This window comes from Podarcis melisellensis, assembly GCF_964234715.1.
Source record: "Podarcis melisellensis genome assembly, chromosome: 2".
In the NCBI taxonomy this organism is placed as follows: Eukaryota; Metazoa; Chordata; class Lepidosauria; order Squamata; family Lacertidae; genus Podarcis; species Podarcis melisellensis.
The window spans coordinates 17,564,560-17,581,701 of NC_138529.1; the positions used below are offsets into that span (position 1 = coordinate 17,564,560).

At 46.4% G+C, this 17,142-nt stretch overlaps 1 protein-coding gene across 1 annotated transcript in view; it reads left to right on the plus strand.

Annotated features, from left to right (window-relative positions):
* Window positions 1-468: 468 nt before the first annotated feature.
* The window catches only part of TOM1L1 (target of myb1 like 1 membrane trafficking protein), a 54,455-nt gene continuing 37,781 nt past the window's right edge, over window positions 469-17,142 (plus strand). The window contains exons 1-3 of the mRNA XM_081898656.1: window positions 469-1,056; window positions 8,027-8,111; window positions 12,606-12,684. Coding sequence (XP_081754782.1) covers window positions 999-1,056; window positions 8,027-8,111; window positions 12,606-12,684 — 222 coding nt within the window. The 5' untranslated portion in view covers window positions 469-998. The remainder of the gene's footprint in view (window positions 1,057-8,026; window positions 8,112-12,605; window positions 12,685-17,142) is intronic.

Genomic DNA, 17,142 nt, shown 5'->3' on the forward strand with positions numbered 1-17,142 from the left:
CTCCGGCGGGAAGGCAAATGGAGTTTCACCAGAAGTGGCTTAGTCATGCTGGCCACATGACCCGGAAGCTGTACGCCGGCTCCCGCGGCCAATGAAGCAAGGTGAGCGCCGCAACCCCAGAGTCGGTCATGACTGGACCTAATGGTCAGGGGTCCCTTTATCTTTACCTTTACCCAGGGTTTATTGGGGTTGGGGTACTACTAGAAGATTCGGGATGAAATGTCCCCACAACAGTTGTTTAATATTACTTTCTTTTGATCCCAAGTGCTCAGAAAAATCTGTCAACATCCTTTCTACAATTTCTACTTTTAGCTAAATTTTATTTATTTATTTACCTGATGGGGGGGGGGGACACCTGCTCCCTCCCCTGCCCGTTACACCCATGCGTAACATACGTGATGCGCTTCCAACATGCAAGCTCAAGCCTGCCCCGTACGGCGCCCTGAGTTCAAATGCCAGGAATCCATCAAACCAGAGCTAACTTGGAAGCCGTCCGGGAAACTTTGGCCGCCGCTTGGAAAGCATGCAGCGGCACTCCTTTCCCGGAAAGTTGCGTTAAAAGAGGGGTGGGAGCCGCAGGAAGTCCCACCCCTGCCCCTAGACGAATCCCCTCCGAAACGCTTGGCGCATTTGCGCGGAGATTTGCTCCGGATCTGAGGGCGCCTTCGGGAAAGGACTGGAGATGCGCGTCTGAAGGAGACTCCGCCCAAGGGGAGCGCAGGCTGGCGACCTTCCCCTTTGCGCCTTTGCGCGGCGGCACTTTCGCTTCCAAGGCTATTCCCTCCCCGCGCGGCGCGTCATCCCGACGAGGAGCCCGTGGGACGGCGCGGGGCGAGCACCTGGAGGCTGCCGGGCCCCTCCTCCCCTGGCCGGGGAAGGGCGTCCCTCCGGCGTGCTGGCTGGCTGGAGCGCCACAAAGCGGAGAGCTCGCCGGCCGGCTGGTGGGGAGAGCGAGCGCGGATTCTTGCTTGGCGCGCCTGGAGACCCGGCACTCGATCATGGCTTTTGGCAAGAGTCAGAAGGATCCTTTCGGCACAGCCGTGGGGCATCTGATCGGTAAGAAGCGGCATCTCTTGCCTCCGCTTCCTGCCAGCCTGTGGGTGGCTGCCCCTGAACTGAACGGAGCGCCAAACTTTCCCAAGGCACCGTCCCATTTTCAGACGGGGAGGGCGGGCAGCCGCGCTGTAGCGGAGACAGCCTTTGCGCGCCGAAGGGCTCAGGTGGCGTCTCCAGGTCGGGAACCGTTGGGGAGACGCTACCTGCCAGTGCCTGCAGTACTAAGCTAGCCTTGCCAGTGGTGTGACTCGGGGCAAGACAGCGTTCCCATATGGATGTAGGCGGAGAAGGGGGGAAAGGATAGTTTCTGTTGAGTTGTGGAAACCTAACAGGCTTCTGGGTCAGCGGGGCAGGTAAGGGGATATTCAGCTCTGTGTTTAATGTTTTTGCACCCCCTCCTAGTGGGCTTAACCAGGATTTATGTTGGGGGGCAGGCTTTATTTTAGAGGTTCCGGACCTCAGTTAAGTATTTTTATTGATTGGGGGGGCTACACCCATGCCCCCCTCCTGTAGATGCAATTGTGTATTACCTGCCTGGCTAGATGGCTTTTGGAGTTTCCTTCGGATTCTGCTTCAAATCTGATAGGCCAACTTTGCTGTATTTTTTTATTGGGTGGTGATGGCTTCTGATCATTTTGCTGAGCTAGTCTCCTGGACTCCTGCCTCAAAGTCCTACTTTAATGGCACTGCTGTACCGGGTGATACACTCGGTGAAACTACAGTACGTTTTTCAGCTCCTCCAGGCCCATAGAAACCCAAGAGCTACACAAGCTACTCTTGCCCCTCTAGGGGGTTCTAATTCCAGGTCCCTAACCAATTTATTTGCTGTTGCCGTGCTAACTAGTCCCCTTCCACCCACTGTGGGAGCTGTCCCATGAGCAAATATCAAGCTGCATTTTATTTATTGCTATTATTTTTCAGAAAATTTATATGCCGCTCAATTGTAAAGGAAAAACAAGAGCAACCCACCTTAAAGTGCTTTATAGAAAAGAACAGAACCATGACATTATCAGTAAAAACTGATATTTGAAAGATTCAAACGTGATTAAAACCAACCATAAGCTAAAAAATACTGATTAAAATGCATGTGTTGTTATTGATCAACACTGTATCTTGATGCCAAGACAAGATTCGCCTGCTGAAATTTTGATCACGGAAGGCAGAAAAGCCTCACCAGGAAAGAAAGAGAAATCTTTGATAGCCTTATCTCTGTTTTGGAGGTCAGACATCACTAAGCTTTAGTCAGCCATAGAGGATCAGAAGGTCTCCTTGTTTGGCTCCAGCGAAACAAAACACCACCCAGGTTGCTGTTTGTTCAGAATATTTCTTAACAATCCATCATCAATAGAAGCCAAGCTGGTGTGTGCACTGCATTCACACAACATATAAATGCTGTGTAAAGTTGACAGGCGAGCTTTACTGCATCAGAACACAATAAAGCGAAAAGCAGAATGGGACCCGATCCCAACAACCCCCTACAATCTGAAGTGCCAGTAGAAAAGTGTTTCGGCTTTTCTGATACCTGCGGACTGCAGCCCCCAGCCATGGGGTGCTTTTTACTCATGCTTTTCTTAGCCACTCTGTGTGACAAGTGTGGAGGCTGGAAAATGTGGTGGATTCCCTGCCATTGTTAGACATTCCAACTCTATGATTCTTTTTTTTTTATAAGATATTTATTAAAATTTTAAGAGGTACAAAAAGAAAAAGAAAAAAACATCATTCTAAAAAAAAAAAAGATAAAATACAAAAAATAAATAAAAAAAGAAAGAGCAGAGAATTAAAACCCATTAAGCAAAAAGAAAAAAACAAGCAAAAATACAACAAATCTTCCCATTACTTATCTTTCATTAGCTTATTTCCCTGACCTCCTCACACCTCCCTTTTTTGTATTCTAGGTCAATTATCCATTTCAGCAAATCCTTTCCCTCTTTTCAAATTTTTGTCCTGTAATTTATCTTGATATTAATATAACTTTACTTTCCCTCCTTTCACCAATTAACAGTCTGTTTTTTCCCTAAATCTTTGTAACATTTCTGCTAAAATCACATAAATTCATTCCAACATCATTCTAACATTCATTAATTTTACAATGTTTTAAATTTCTTCCAATCTTCCTCCACCGACTCTTCTCCCTGGTCTCGGATTCTGCCAGTCATTTCCGCCAGTTCCATGTAGTCCATCACCAACTCTATGATTCTATGATTCTATGTGTGCCTTTCCTTTGAACCAGTGTTCAAAATTAGCCGGGCGCCAGGCGCGTTTTGTGACTGGCGCAGGTCCATTTGCTACCATATTAAGTTGGTGACAGACATCCCCATCGGGCTGGCCCCTCCTCAGTTAACCTCTACAACAACCCTGTGAGGTAGATGAATCGATTGTGACTGGCCCAAGGTCATCCAGTGAGCTTCGTGATGGAGTGTGGATTTGGACCCTGACCTCCCAGGTCTTAGTCCAACACTCTAACCACTGTAACCTGCCTTCCTTGAGTCTGTAACCTGCCTTCCTTGAGTTCTTCTGCTGTGGGGCAGCTGTTCAGTGGTACCTCAGGTTAAGTACTTAATTCGTTCCGGAGGTCCGTACTTAACCTGAAACTGTTCTTAACCTGAAGTACCACTTTAGCTAATGGGGTCCCCTGCTGCCGCCGCGCTGCCGGAGCACAATTTCTGTTCTCATCCTGAAGCAAAGTTCTTAACCTGAAGCACTATTTCTGGGTTAGCGGAGTCTGTAACCTGAAGCGTATGTAACCTGAGGTACCACTGTATCTGTTAAGTAGGCAGATAAATATGGGGAAAGCAAAATGTCACTTAGAGAAGGATCTGAAATATTTTCCTTGAAGCTTGAGTTTTTCTTATTCTGGATTGCTTTATTTGATGTTTTGATGTGTTGTGAACCGCTTTGAGATTTTTTTTCTTTACTATATAAAGTGGTATACTGTAGAAATGAAGTGAACAATAATAGTAATAACAATAATAGCTCTCATTGGGGAGGGGGGATAGCAGCTAGACTGCTGTGGCGACCATAACCTAAGGTTTAAGGTGCCATTTGGCAATTAGCTTACACAGTGGTACCTCGGGTTACAAATACTTCGGGTTACAGACTCCGCTAACCCAGAAGTAGTACAGTGGTACCTCTGGTTGTGAACGGGATCCGTTCTGGAGGCCCGTTTGCAACATGAAAAGCCCGCAACCTGAAGCGTTGTATCTACGCAGGTGCGCAGCACGATTTGGCGCTTGTGCTCATGCGTGAAGCATGATTTAGTTCTGCGCATGCGTGAGCTGCGAAACCCAGAAGTAACCCTTTCCGGTATTTCCGGGTTGCCACGGGACGCAACTTGAAAAAACGTAACATGAAGCAAACGTAACATGAGGTATGACTGTTACTGTACCTTTGGTTAAGAACTTTACCCCAGGATTAGAACTGAAATCGCGCAGCGGCAGCGGGAGGCCCCATTAGCTAAAGTGGTACCTCAGGTTAAGAACAGTTTCAGGTTAAGAACGGACCTCCGGAACAGATTAAGTTCATAACCAGAGGTAGCACTGTATATCTGAGTTCCTAACACTGCTTAGGAACCCCTCTTACCTTCTCTCCCTCAGTAACAAGGGAGGAATAACAGTTCTACATCAGGAATGCCTCCTCTTCTCCAAGAGGCTGCTGGAGAGGCGGCGTTGCGGGGGCTGCCCCCAGGAAACATCAACTCCAGCCTCCAAGGAGCACACTGCTGCAGCAGCGGGTCAGCGGGTGATGCATTCTTTAGAGGCCAGATCTGCTGCCCCCGTGGATTCTGCCTCCCAAGGCAGCAAGCCCACCTTGCCTTACGGGTGGGCCGGCTGTGCTTCCTTAACACTGTGGACTTCCAGTTAAGAGCTCGGAATCCATCCATCAATTCCCCTTTTTCCAAGCCTGTGCTCCTCTCTTCCCTTCATTTGGAGCGACTGCAGCCCACGTTCCCTCCTGCCGTGCTCAAAATAATGAATGTTTTGCATGTTGGAATTCCCCGCTTCACCCAGACACATGTGTCGAGTTGGGGGTGGAGGGAAGCGCATTCCTTTAGCTGCTCTGGATTGTGAGGATGACGGGAGTGGTTGGAGACTCACTAACGGAGTGACTCATCAAGGTTTAAGTGATGCTAGTCAGTTTCAGTCCATTCTCCCCAGGAAAAAAAGTGAGTTTTCCCCTTGTACAGTGGTACCTCGGGTTACAGACGCTTCAGGTTACAGACTCCGCTAACCCAGAAATAGTACCTCGGGTTTAGAACTTTGATTCAGGATGAGAACAGAAATCGTGCTCCGGCGGCGCAGCGGCAGCGGGAGGCCATATTAGCTAAAGTGGTACCTCAGGTTAAGAACGGTTTCAGGTTAAGAATGGACCTCCAGAATGAATTAACTTCTTAACCTGAGGTACCACAGTATTATATAAGGGATGGGGAACTTCAGGCACTCCAGTTGTTGTTAGGGCTAGAGCTGGGCGATATATGGGTAAATTGTCTGAAACCAGTATTCTGTGCAGGTAGCGATACTGGCTTCAGACATTTGGAGCTGGCGATACATCGCTCCAGCTCACATTGCCTGCAGAAGGCAAAGGCACAGGCAGATGGAGCCTGAGAATGTTCTGGGCAAAGGTAAAAAGGTAAAGGACCCCTGGATGGTTAAGTCCACTCAAAGGCGACTCTGGGGTTGCAGCACTCATCTCGCTTTCAGGCCGAGGGAGCCAGTGTTTGTCCACAGACAGCTTTCCGGGTCATGTGGCCAGCATGACTAAACCGTTTCTGGCGCGACGGAACACCGTGACAGAAGCCAGAGTGCTTGGAAACACCGTTTACCTTCCCGCCACAATAGTACCTATTTATCTACTTGCACTGGTATGTTTTCAAACTGCTACGTTGGCAGGAGCTGGGACAGAGCAACGCGAGCTCACCTTCTGATCGGCAGGTACCTTCTCTGGCTCTTCCTACCTGCTTGCACCTTTGAGGAAGCCCCAATGCTCCTCCGGCTCGTGCAAGCTGGAGCGGTATTGGGGCTCACTTAGCTGAGGACCGGGAGGCCTTCTGTCTCCCAGCTGAGCAGTTCAATGAAGCCCCAATGCCCCACCAGCCTACAGGCTTGCTTGTGGGGCTGGGCAATGTATCTTGGCTGCTTCAAAGGTGGGGAGGAAGAAGCAGGCAAGATACAGACATTGTGAAACATCAGCATATTGTGGTACAGTCGTACCTTGGATCCTGAACGCCTTGCAGGAGCTACCTGCAACCAATTGGAAGCTGCGCCTTGGTTTCCAAACGTTTTGGAAGTCGAATGGACTTCCGTAATGGATTCCGTTCAGCTTCCTAGGTACCACTGTATTTAGCTGTTGATATAAAAGGTAACTCCTGCCAACCTAGCAGTTCGAAAGCACGTCAAAGTGCAAGTAGATAAATAGGTACCGCTCCAGCAGGAAGGTAAACGGCGTTTCCGTGTGCTGCTCTGGTTCGCCAGAAGCGGCTTAGTCATGCTGGCCACATGACCCGGAAGCTATACGCTGGCTCTCTCGGCCAATAAAGCGAGATGAGCGCCGCAACCCCAGAGTCAGCCACGACTGGACCTAATGGTCAGGGGTCTCTTTACCTTTACCTTTATAAAAGGTAAAGACTGATGTATCACAATCACTGGCGTAAGAAGGGGGGGTGGGAGAGCGCTCCGCCCCAGGTACCATTTGGGGAAATGGTCCCATCACAGCCACCCCCTCGGGACGCGCAACCCTGGGACACTTGCCACACCCCCGCAGGTGACACGCCACACCCCCAGGATGCGCATCAGCCACGCCCCCGCCTGTTCTCCGCTCCGGGGGCTGCAGCATGTTGCTCCACCACTGATCAAATGCTGAAAAACAGATCTCGCCCAGCCCTAGTTAAGGCTGATGAGTGTTGAAGTCCAGTGACTTTTAGAGGTCATCTGTGTATTAACAGAGGCAAAGGTGGACAGAGTTTCAGTGCCCTTAGGCAGAGGAGGAAGTTTCAGCGAGGGTAGCTAATGTCACCTTTGCAGGATAAACATCACTTGCTAACATTCCTACTTTGCCTACCAGTTATTAATAAAGTTGCAGAAGTCTGGTCCTCCTTTGCAACAGGTCAGCTCAGCCTTCCACAAACTGATGCCCTCTACAGTGGTACCTCTGGTTAAGAACTTAATTCATTCCCGAGGTCCGTTCTTAACCTGAAACTGTTCTTAACCTGAGGTACCACTTTAGCTAATGGGGCCTCCCGCTGCCACCGTGCGATTTCTGTTCTCATCCTGAGGTAAAGTTCTTAACCTGAGGTACTACTTCCGGGTTCGCAGAGTCTGTAACCTGAAGCATTTGTAACCTGAAGCGTTTGTAACCCGAGGTACCACTGTAGATGTTTTGACTACCACAACCCCTGTCAGCTGCAGCCAGTAAACTGAGTGGTAGCCAAAATACCTGGAGGGCGCCAGGTTGGGGAAAATTGTTCTAGCCCTAAGTCTTTGTTTGCTGATATCCAGTAAGCCACTTTCAAAGCATTTCATAGAATCAGAATGCTGGAGGCTGGATATCCTAGGTGTTTCCTGACATTGGCTAACCGGTTCTTTTTTCTTTTCTTTTTTTATAAAGGAAGGAGATTTAAGACTCGGGGTACTTCAGAGGGAATGACCATTTTAAATCAAAACTCTTTATGCCAGTCATTTGAAACAACCAAAATTATATTTCCTGTTTGTTAGGTATAGTGTCTGCATAGCTATTTTGGATGGGAAGAGGTATAAATAATACAACAACAACAACCATCTTTATTACGGTCCAGAGACCCAACAAATCATTACAAAGCAATAAACAATTCATACAGCCTACCTCCAAGTTAAACAAGCATTTTGTTCAGAATATAGGGATTATTTGTTCTTACAACCACCGATAAATAATAAAATTATTATTATTATTATTATTATTATTATTACTCTTTACTGGAAGTAAATCTTTGTTTTTGCAGACAAGGCTACTTTTGGAGCACTGCAGACAGAAGAGTGGGGTCAGTTCATGCACATCTGTGATATTATCAACACAACTGAGGAAGGGTAAGTTGGTTCATGCTCTGCAGAATTCTCATGGAATTTGGTCTTTCTGATAAGACATATTGGCCTTCCATGTTAAAAGTCTAATCCTGTTTGTATGACGATAAAGGCATTCCCTACCCCGGTATAAACCCTTTGTCCTCTGTTGTGCATGCGTAATTTTACAATTTGATCACCAATAAATCCACATGTGAAGGCAGCAGGGAATCTGATTTCAATGCATATTTGTTGCTACTTTTACATCTAAAGTTCATGTTTACTGATACATGTTTGTTTATTTAACGAAATTTATATGCTGTTTGAGCGTAGCGGTTTTTAGAGTTGCTGACTTTCAAACAGTCCCTATAGCTGTGCCTTTAACTGAAGTGTGAACAACAGCAGTTACACAGGGGGCGTATTTATCGCCATGCTGTCAAAAGCTTTGCCTGTGAATTCCTGTTAAAGGCACAGCTACAAAGGCTGGTTTAAAAGTTGGCAACTGTACTGCATATGCATCTATAAAACATGACCCATGAAGCAACCCTAGAACGTCTGGTTCATGACTGTGTGCAGTAGGTAATGTTAGGACCTTGGTTGAAAGCGAGATGAGCTCCGCAACCCCATAGAGTTGCCTTTGACTGGACTTAACCATCCAGGGGTCCTTTACCTTTTACCTTTACCTTTGTTTCTCTCACCTGAATGGGTCTATCTGCCAGCAACTTCTAACGTCAAACTGGTAGGTGCTTTTGAAATTTAATGTAACGAAGTAGAGAAACTACAGAATTTAGAGGTGGGATCAAGACTGCAATAATGGGAAGCCCATTGGTTCTGCTAAAATCCATGGGATCCTTATTCTGAAAAGGGAGCGTGTAAGTGCCTTTTTTAAAAAGAAAAGAAAAGAAAGAATTCTAAAAGTTCAGTGTCTTTGCCTGGGGGTAGAGAGGAGGACTGTGTTTTTTTCTACCGTATTTTTTGCTCCATAAGACTCACTTTTTCCCTCCTAAAAAGTAAGGGGAAATGTGTGTGCGTCTTATGGAGCGAATGCAGGCTGTGCAGCTACCCCAGAAGCCAGAGCAGCAAGAGGGATTGCTGCTTTCACTGTGCAGCGATCCCTCTTGCTGTTCTGGCTTCTGAGATTCAGGTTTTTTTTCTTGTTTTCCTCCTCCAAAAACTAGGTGCATCTTGTGGTCTGGTGGGTCTTATAGAGTGAAAAATACGGTAATTCCTATTCTCTCCCCGCCCCCCAGCTTTCACATCTCTATGAGCAGCTGTGCTGCGTGATAAAGGAAGGAGTCATCACAGTTGCAATATTCACATGGGGCAAGCCGGTGGAAGCAGAGAAAGGGTTAATCAGCCCTTTGCTTGTGACTCACATCACGAATGATCCAACACCTTGAGCCCTCCAGCTCTTCCCCAGTTCCAAATAGGACCTTATTCAAATTAGTCACTGACCGTATCTTCAGAAACAATATTCAGACGTGGATAGGTGATCTCCACTTTTTGGTTGCAAGCGAAGTGCTGTGCTGTTTTCCCGGAACAGCAGAAAGCATCTAGCTACTGGAATGAAGAAACGACGTAGCCAAAGGCTGGTTGGTCACTTACAGTGTAATGATGATGATTGTGTGCGTTCCTTGATCCTAACATTTAATTTGGATGAGCAACAAAGACATCCACTGTAAAGAGAAGAGTCATCGGTGGCAGTCGGTTGTCCTCAGTTAGCATGAGCTAAAAGCAACAGGCTTTCTTCCTAGAGAAAACTCAGCCCTTGTAACATGGGAGTCCTTATCTTAAGACAGGGACGGGGTGCCAGGAGCCATCAAGGTGTCGCTGGACTACAATTTCCATAATTTCTGAGCAGTGGCCACGTTGGCAGTGCACTCCTTTGACCCAACATTTGCTCCTGTAACGCAACATATTGAAAAAAAATGAAGAGCACTGCCAGTGTTAGAAATGCACGTGTTGTGTTAGTCTGCTTGGAAAATGTATCCCCAGCGTTTATTGTAAAATTCTCATGATGGAGGAGCAAAGGTTTCTCCTTGCTTTTCCTCCTTCGCCTCACTCCCATAGCATGGATTTATAAATAAGGTAAAGGTAAAGGACCCCTGGATGGTTAAGTCCAGTCAAAGGTGACTATGGGGATGTGGTGCTCATCTCGCTTTTCAGGCTGAGGGAGCTGGCATTTGTCCGCAGACAGCTTTCTGGGTCATGTGGCCAGCATGACGAAACCGCTTCTGGTGCAACAGGACACTGTGACAAAAGCCAAGTGCATGGAAATGCCGTTTACCTTCCCACTACAGTGGTACCTATTTATCTGCTTGCATTGGTGTGCTTTTGAACTGCTAGGTTGGCAGGAGCTGGGACCGAGCAACGGGAGCTCACTCTGTCACGGGGATTCAAACTGCCGACCTTCCGATCAGCAAGCACAAGAGGCTCAGTGATTTAGACCACAGCGCCACTCGCTCCCATGGATTTATAAATATGGTGGAAAGCAATACCCCACCGCATCACTCAATAGTGCATCCACGTATGAGGTGGAGTGTACTTGTTTATCTGCTAGCATGTGGGGAAAAAAATATCTAGATTGTTTTGAAGCCTCCTATAATTAGACTGGAAGAGAGCCAAGAAGCTGATGTGAACACCCTTAGTCTTGCACAATTTGCCACAGGATTTTCGATAGGGTAATCTAGTGCTATTAGTGTTTGGGCTCAGATAATGGGTGAGACTATTTAGGCAGTGTCCTCATCTTCTCCTTTTAAGAAAAGGTTTGAGGATCTGACGTGAAAACAGAGGCGGCAGCAATAAAACAATCGCCTTTGAGTCTCTGGCTCCACTGTGCAATATTTAAATACTAAGCTGCTGCTTCTGCTGCTGCTAAATTTTGCTTATAAATGGAGCACATTGAAGTGCTAGATGGGGAAGAAAGAGAGGAATGTTTGGGGGGAACTCAGTTCGGGGTCGGGGGAAGCTTCGCATTGTATGATACAAAGAGAATTCTTGTTTGAAAGTTTTGTAACCCGCTCTGAGATCTGTGGATGGCGGGCAGGCTAAAAATGCTTTTAAATAAATGAACAAATCTCTGCGGTTGGTTTATCAGCTGCAAAAATAGTATGGGCTGCTGCTTTGTGTGTTTGGGGCCGCATGAAAGGTGAGATTGGTGCTTTCAGGATTCAGTGACTGTAATTTGTTTTTTTCTGATTTTAATACCAAATTTAAACTTCTTGTAATTTGCCTTGGGACCTGCTGGTGAAGGGTGGATAATAAACTGAATAATAATAATAATAATAATAATAATAGTATCTTCCCAGGTTCCAGCATTCGGTCATACTCAAGCATGGCCAAGAGATAGCATGACCATTGATTATGCAGTTGAAGCAGTCAGGGTATGAAGATAGGAGCAGAATCCATTGACCAAGACTGGGGGACACTGGAAGTCACGTGGAACAGAGGGCGTTCCCACTGAAATGTGTCTCCCATATAAGTGGGGGTTTACTTTCTCCCATATAAGTGGGATGGAGTTAATTAATTAATTACAGTGGAACCACGGGTTGCGAACATGATCCGTGTGGGAGGCACGTTAACAACCCGCAGCGCCACATCTGCGCACGTGCAGGTTGCAATTTGGCGCTTCTGTGTATGTGCAAAGCGCGATTTAGTGCTTATGCACATGCGCGAGCGCCGAAACCTGGAAGTAACCCTTTCTGGTACTTTTGGGTTCAGCGCGGTGCACAACCCGAAAACACGTAACCTGAAGCGTCGGTAACCCGTTGTACCACTGTACTTGGTTTTATCTCTACCCTGCCTGTAATCCAACCAGACCCCATGGTGGTTTTTCGTGTTTCTAGAGAAAAATAAAGCATTGCAACTGGGTACCCTCTAGGGATGCGGGTGGCGCTGTGGGTTAAACCACAGAGCCTAGGACTTGCCGATCAGAAGGTCGGCGGTTTGAATCCCTGCGACGGGGTGAGCTCCTATTGCTCGGTCCCTGCTCCTGCCAACCTAGCAGTTTGAAAGCACGTCAAAGTGCAAGTAAATAGGTACCGCTCCGGTGGGAAGGTAAACAGCGTTTCTGTGTGCTGCTCTGGTTTGCCAGAAGCAGCTTAGTCATGCTGGCCACATGACCCAGAAACTGTATGCCGGCTCCCTCAGCCAACAAAGCGAGATGAGCGCCGCAACCCCAGAGTCGGCCACGACTGGATCTAATGGTCAGGGGTCCCTTTACCTTTACCTTTATACCTTCTAGGAAATGTGAGAAAAACCTGCCTACCACCCTAGATCCTGGGTGACCAAGGATTCTGAACATCCATTTGTTCACACTTTGCAGGATATCTCTACACACAGTCCACCTGTCACGAAGACAGTAATCTTGCTGCTGCTGAAATACAGTGCATTATTTCAGTTTTATCTGGATTTTCTTCCACGCAAGCAGTGGCTGCAGTCTTTATCTCTCTGGCTGGTGTCGCAGGGCAAACAGCCTGTTAAGTCATTGCTTTTATCTGGTTTCCTTTCTTTTAATTGCAGACCCAAGAATGCGATCAGAGCACTAAGGAAAAAGCTTTCAAAAAACTGCAACCATGTTGAGATTCGTCTGACGCTCTCCGTAAGTATGATACTCTTGATCCTCATAAAAATGAGTCTGCTAAACACTGAAGGGGACACATTGGATTTCTCTGGATCACAGCCCAGGGAGGAACCTGTTTGAGCAGAACATTTTACTAAACAACAGCAACAATTTTCCTGACACACCAAACATGAACTTTGGGGGAAGGCGGTGCTCATTTTCTGGGTCATGTTTAGGTGAATGTCATCTGGATCCTTGTCTGGGGTTTCTGAGCACTATTCTTTATGGACAGAGGTCAATTGTTCTTCACCGTTGGAGATTGTCCAACAGATTAACCTCTGCTTTCCACCTTCAGGGCGTGCCGGGGGGAGGATTGAGCCAATATTATGAAGAAGACAACCAATGGCATCTGGACATAAGTTTTTGCTCATCTTCCAGTGCCTCACCTGGGTTCTACCAGGGGCCGCCGCCTTCTTCTTCTTCTTCTTCTTCTTCTTCTTCTTCTTCTTCTTCTTCTTCTTCTTCTTCTTCTTCTTCTTCTTCTCCTCCTCCCTCCTCCTCCTCCTCCTCCTCCTCGGTGATCACTCATAGCCAAGTAACATTATCTTCCATGAACACGGTCTTAACACTGAGTCTGTAAGCGACTCCGGAGGCCAATTCTGGATCCACACGTCCTTCCACAGTGGGGACATAGGTTTCCGGGCAGGAGTTGATCACGGTCAGGGTTTGCCAATTGTGCCTTCATCTTGGCACGTTTCTCCCTTGTGTCCTGAGTTTTAGCATCTTCAAAGCCCATGACACCTTTGGTAAGGCTGTTCTCCAATTGGAGTGCTCACAGGCCAGTGTTTCCCAGTTGTCGGTGTTTATGCTACTTTTTTTTTTTTAAGATTTGCCTTAAGAGTGCCTTTAAACCTCTTTTGTTGACCACCAGTATTAGACTTTCCATTTTTAAGTTTGGTGTAAAATAGTTGCTTTGGAAGACGATAATCAGGCATCCGCACAACATCACCAGTCCAATGAAATTGATGTTGAAGAATCGTTGCTTCGACACTGGTGATCTTTGCTTCTTCCAGAACACTGGCATTAGTTTGCCTGTCTTCCCAAGTGATGTGTAAAATTTTTCAGAGACGTAGTTGATGGAATCTTTTGAGGAGTTGGAGATGGTGTTTATAAGTTTATAAACCAGGCACCACACCATCCCTTCTAAGGTGTGAGCACTGCTTCATTGTAACCTGGGCAGGTGGTGTTGGGTCTAGAAACATGTTTGGGACCTGAATCTCCCACACTACATGGTTGCTGGACAGGGGAAGGCCCCTTGGCCATGGGCAGTCCTCATAACTGTCGCATCATCACCCACAGGCACCTCATAATACGGTATTTAGCATGTTACTCAGAAAATTGCTTCTTGGTTTTCCTTTTTGAATTAACGCACTCCGGTTAAAGACTGGTTAAGAAGGGAAAGAGTAGCACCTTGTTCAGTGTTGTGTTATTCCAACGGCATTTTCCACTTTTACAAAGTGGAATATGCAATTCAGTATTCATTAGTGCAAAATAAAGTCTGTTATGGCATGTGTTCTTAACCATACACAAACACTGAGGGCTTCTAGCCAGAGGTAGGGGGAGAGGTATTGAAATCACAGAAGAAAGGTCACTAGACAAACTTTGGAGTTGCATAGATCTCTGTTTGTGGTTTGCCATTCAAGAGAGGCTTTGGAAACAACAGCAAAGAGTCTTGTGGTGAAATAAAGGTTCACAAATGTATCATGGAATAAGCTTTTGGAGAGAGAGAGAGAGAGAGAGAGAGAGAGAGAGAGAGAGAGTTTGAGCCAAGTCACGATGTGTACTTGCTTATCTGCAGTCTTGTGTTGAAGAAAAATGAGTTGTGACAGAGGCTTAATGAGAAGGGGATTAAAATGAAGCAGTAGACATCGTAAATGCTATCACATGAACAATTGTGTGTCTTCCTGGTTGCCCCACCTCAAAAAGGAATGAAAGGGCAACTAAAAAAAAATCAAGGATAGCATTTTTTTCCAGAAATAAGAGAGAGGGCTTGGTTAACTAATGTAAAAGAGAATGGAGACAGTTGGCATGAAAAGAATGAGTAGGAAACAGTATCTCCCTTTCAAAATACAACTCAGGATTATTTACTGAAGCAGTTAGAGCATTTTATGATGAGCTAAAGGATAAGCTTAGTTATACAATTGGTAGTTAACTTACGCCATCGATTGCCCCCAGGGTGTTATAAGGAAATGGCGTGGGATTTCTAAAGGATTAATGGAATGTTTTGGAGAAATGGGACTATTGGGAGGTGCAAACTAACACTGCAACCTGTGTGTTACCAGCAACAGGCAACAAATAACAGGAGCTGGCTGTCCCTGTCAAATGTTGGTTATGACTTCTTGGATGGTCAGAAGTACTTCCAGTTCAGATGGATCATTGTTCTGACCCAGAATCACATTGCTTGTGGGTATGTTAACCTCCCATTTCTGCCCAGGATCTAATCTAGGTCAGTGATGTCAAATGGGGATATGGGTTAGACTGTTTGGTGCTATAGGAAGCAGTCCATTGGTTAAAACTTACATAACTTAATATTCCCAGGGCTTGTAATAAGCAGAAATGTGTGACTCCTTTTTGTTTTTGTTTTGTTTCCAAACGTCAGCCAGTGCAAAAATGACTTGGCAGTTCTTGTACACAGAGATACCTTGTTGGTCACGGTGTATTATGCTGCTGCTGTGGAATTTGTGGAATTTGTTTTGCAAAAACATTATTAACATAAGCTAGGAAGTCATTAGGGCAAACAGGTGATTCACAGTGCTCTGTTACGAGTTAAGCTGCATAAATATGAATCGCCCCAAAGTTTTGGTGTTCATGTTCTTTATCCAGAAGTCGCAGAATGTCAGAGACAGGATGAATTGAGTATGGTTCTGAATGAATACCTCTCCCCTTATTTTGCAGCCATGTTCCTATTTAACTTGAAAACATTCCGAAAGCATGTAAAGGTTTGCGGAAAAGGTTCTGGGCTCGGTCTCATTCTAGTTCCACAGAGCTTTTTATCCGGTTTTCCCTCTGTGTTGATATTGTGGATCTGAGTGATAGAGGATGTATGTTTCAGCAGAGCTCAGTTGCTTAGAGCATGGTGCTAATAACATCAAGGTCGCAGGTTCAGTCCCTGTTTGGGGCAGCTGCATATTTCTGTGTAGCAGGGGGTTGGACTAAATGACCCTCAGGGTCCCTTCCAATGCTATGATTCTATGGTTTAATTCAGTCTGTTGAAGTAAAAAGGTAAAGGTAAAGGACCCCTGGACGGTTAAGTCCAATCAAAGGCGACTATGGGGTTGCTGCGCTCATCTCGCTTTCAGGCTGAGGGAGCCGGCGTTTGTCCACAGACAGCTTTCCAGGTCATGTGGCCAGCATGACTAAACTGCTTCTGGTGCAGCAGGACACCATGATGGAAACCAGAGCACACAGAAACACCATTTACCTTCCCGCCACAGTGGTACCTATTTATCTACTTGCACAGGCGTGCTTTTAAACTGCTAGGTTGGCAGGAGCTGGGACAGAGCAATGGGAGCTCACCCCACTGAGGGGATTCGAACCACCAACCTTCCGATCGGCAAGCCCAAGAGGCTCCATGGTTTCGACCACAGTGCCACCCATGTCCCTCCTCTGTTGAAGTAGCCTGTGCATCACCTATGAACTGTTCTTTGTGTTAAAGTCAACAGAGGTCTGTTAAGATGTTTTATCTGATGAGAAAATGTAGAGAAAACTCCACCGGCAATTTTTTTGACTCCATGGTAGCTGGCACCTCAAAATTAAGTGGAGATATTGGAGCCAACTCCCAGCAGCCTTGGGGGCTTCAGCCCCCACAATAAAATATCTGAGGGGTCAAGTCCAAACAAAGTTGGTGGGCATTTCCATTCAAATGGGGGGTGTGCACTGCATCTTGTGATTGATTATGAGGGGCAGGGTTTACCTGGGCTTCCACAATGTTTTATTCAAGTTGCACCCCTGTGTGGAGATGCTACAGATTCATCTACCCTGCTATCAGTACAGTCCAGCATGGTCAATCATGAAATATGTGATGTCCTGTCATCATCCCCAAATAATATTCTGCTATTGCAAAGACGAGCAGATTTATTGTATCCAAAGCTGTTGTGGAGTGGAGCCTTCAAGGCATGAAGAGTCCATATGAACTGGGTCTTGCTCATTCGCTGTCTTGACAGCTCTGAGGAGTAAAAAACTGGTGCAAACTAGAGAATGGTCTGCAGGAACATGAGACCAACACCCTGCTGAAGCTAAGCAGGTCTGGATCTGGTCAGGACCTGGCTGGGAGACTGCATGGAAACAACATGTAATAGCACCACTCTATTCTGCCTCAGTCTGACCACACTTGGAATACTGTGTCCAGTTCTGGGCACCACAATTTAAGAAGGATGTTAAGCTGGAATGTGTACAGAGGAGGGCGACCAAGATGTTCAGGGGTCTGGAAACCAAGCC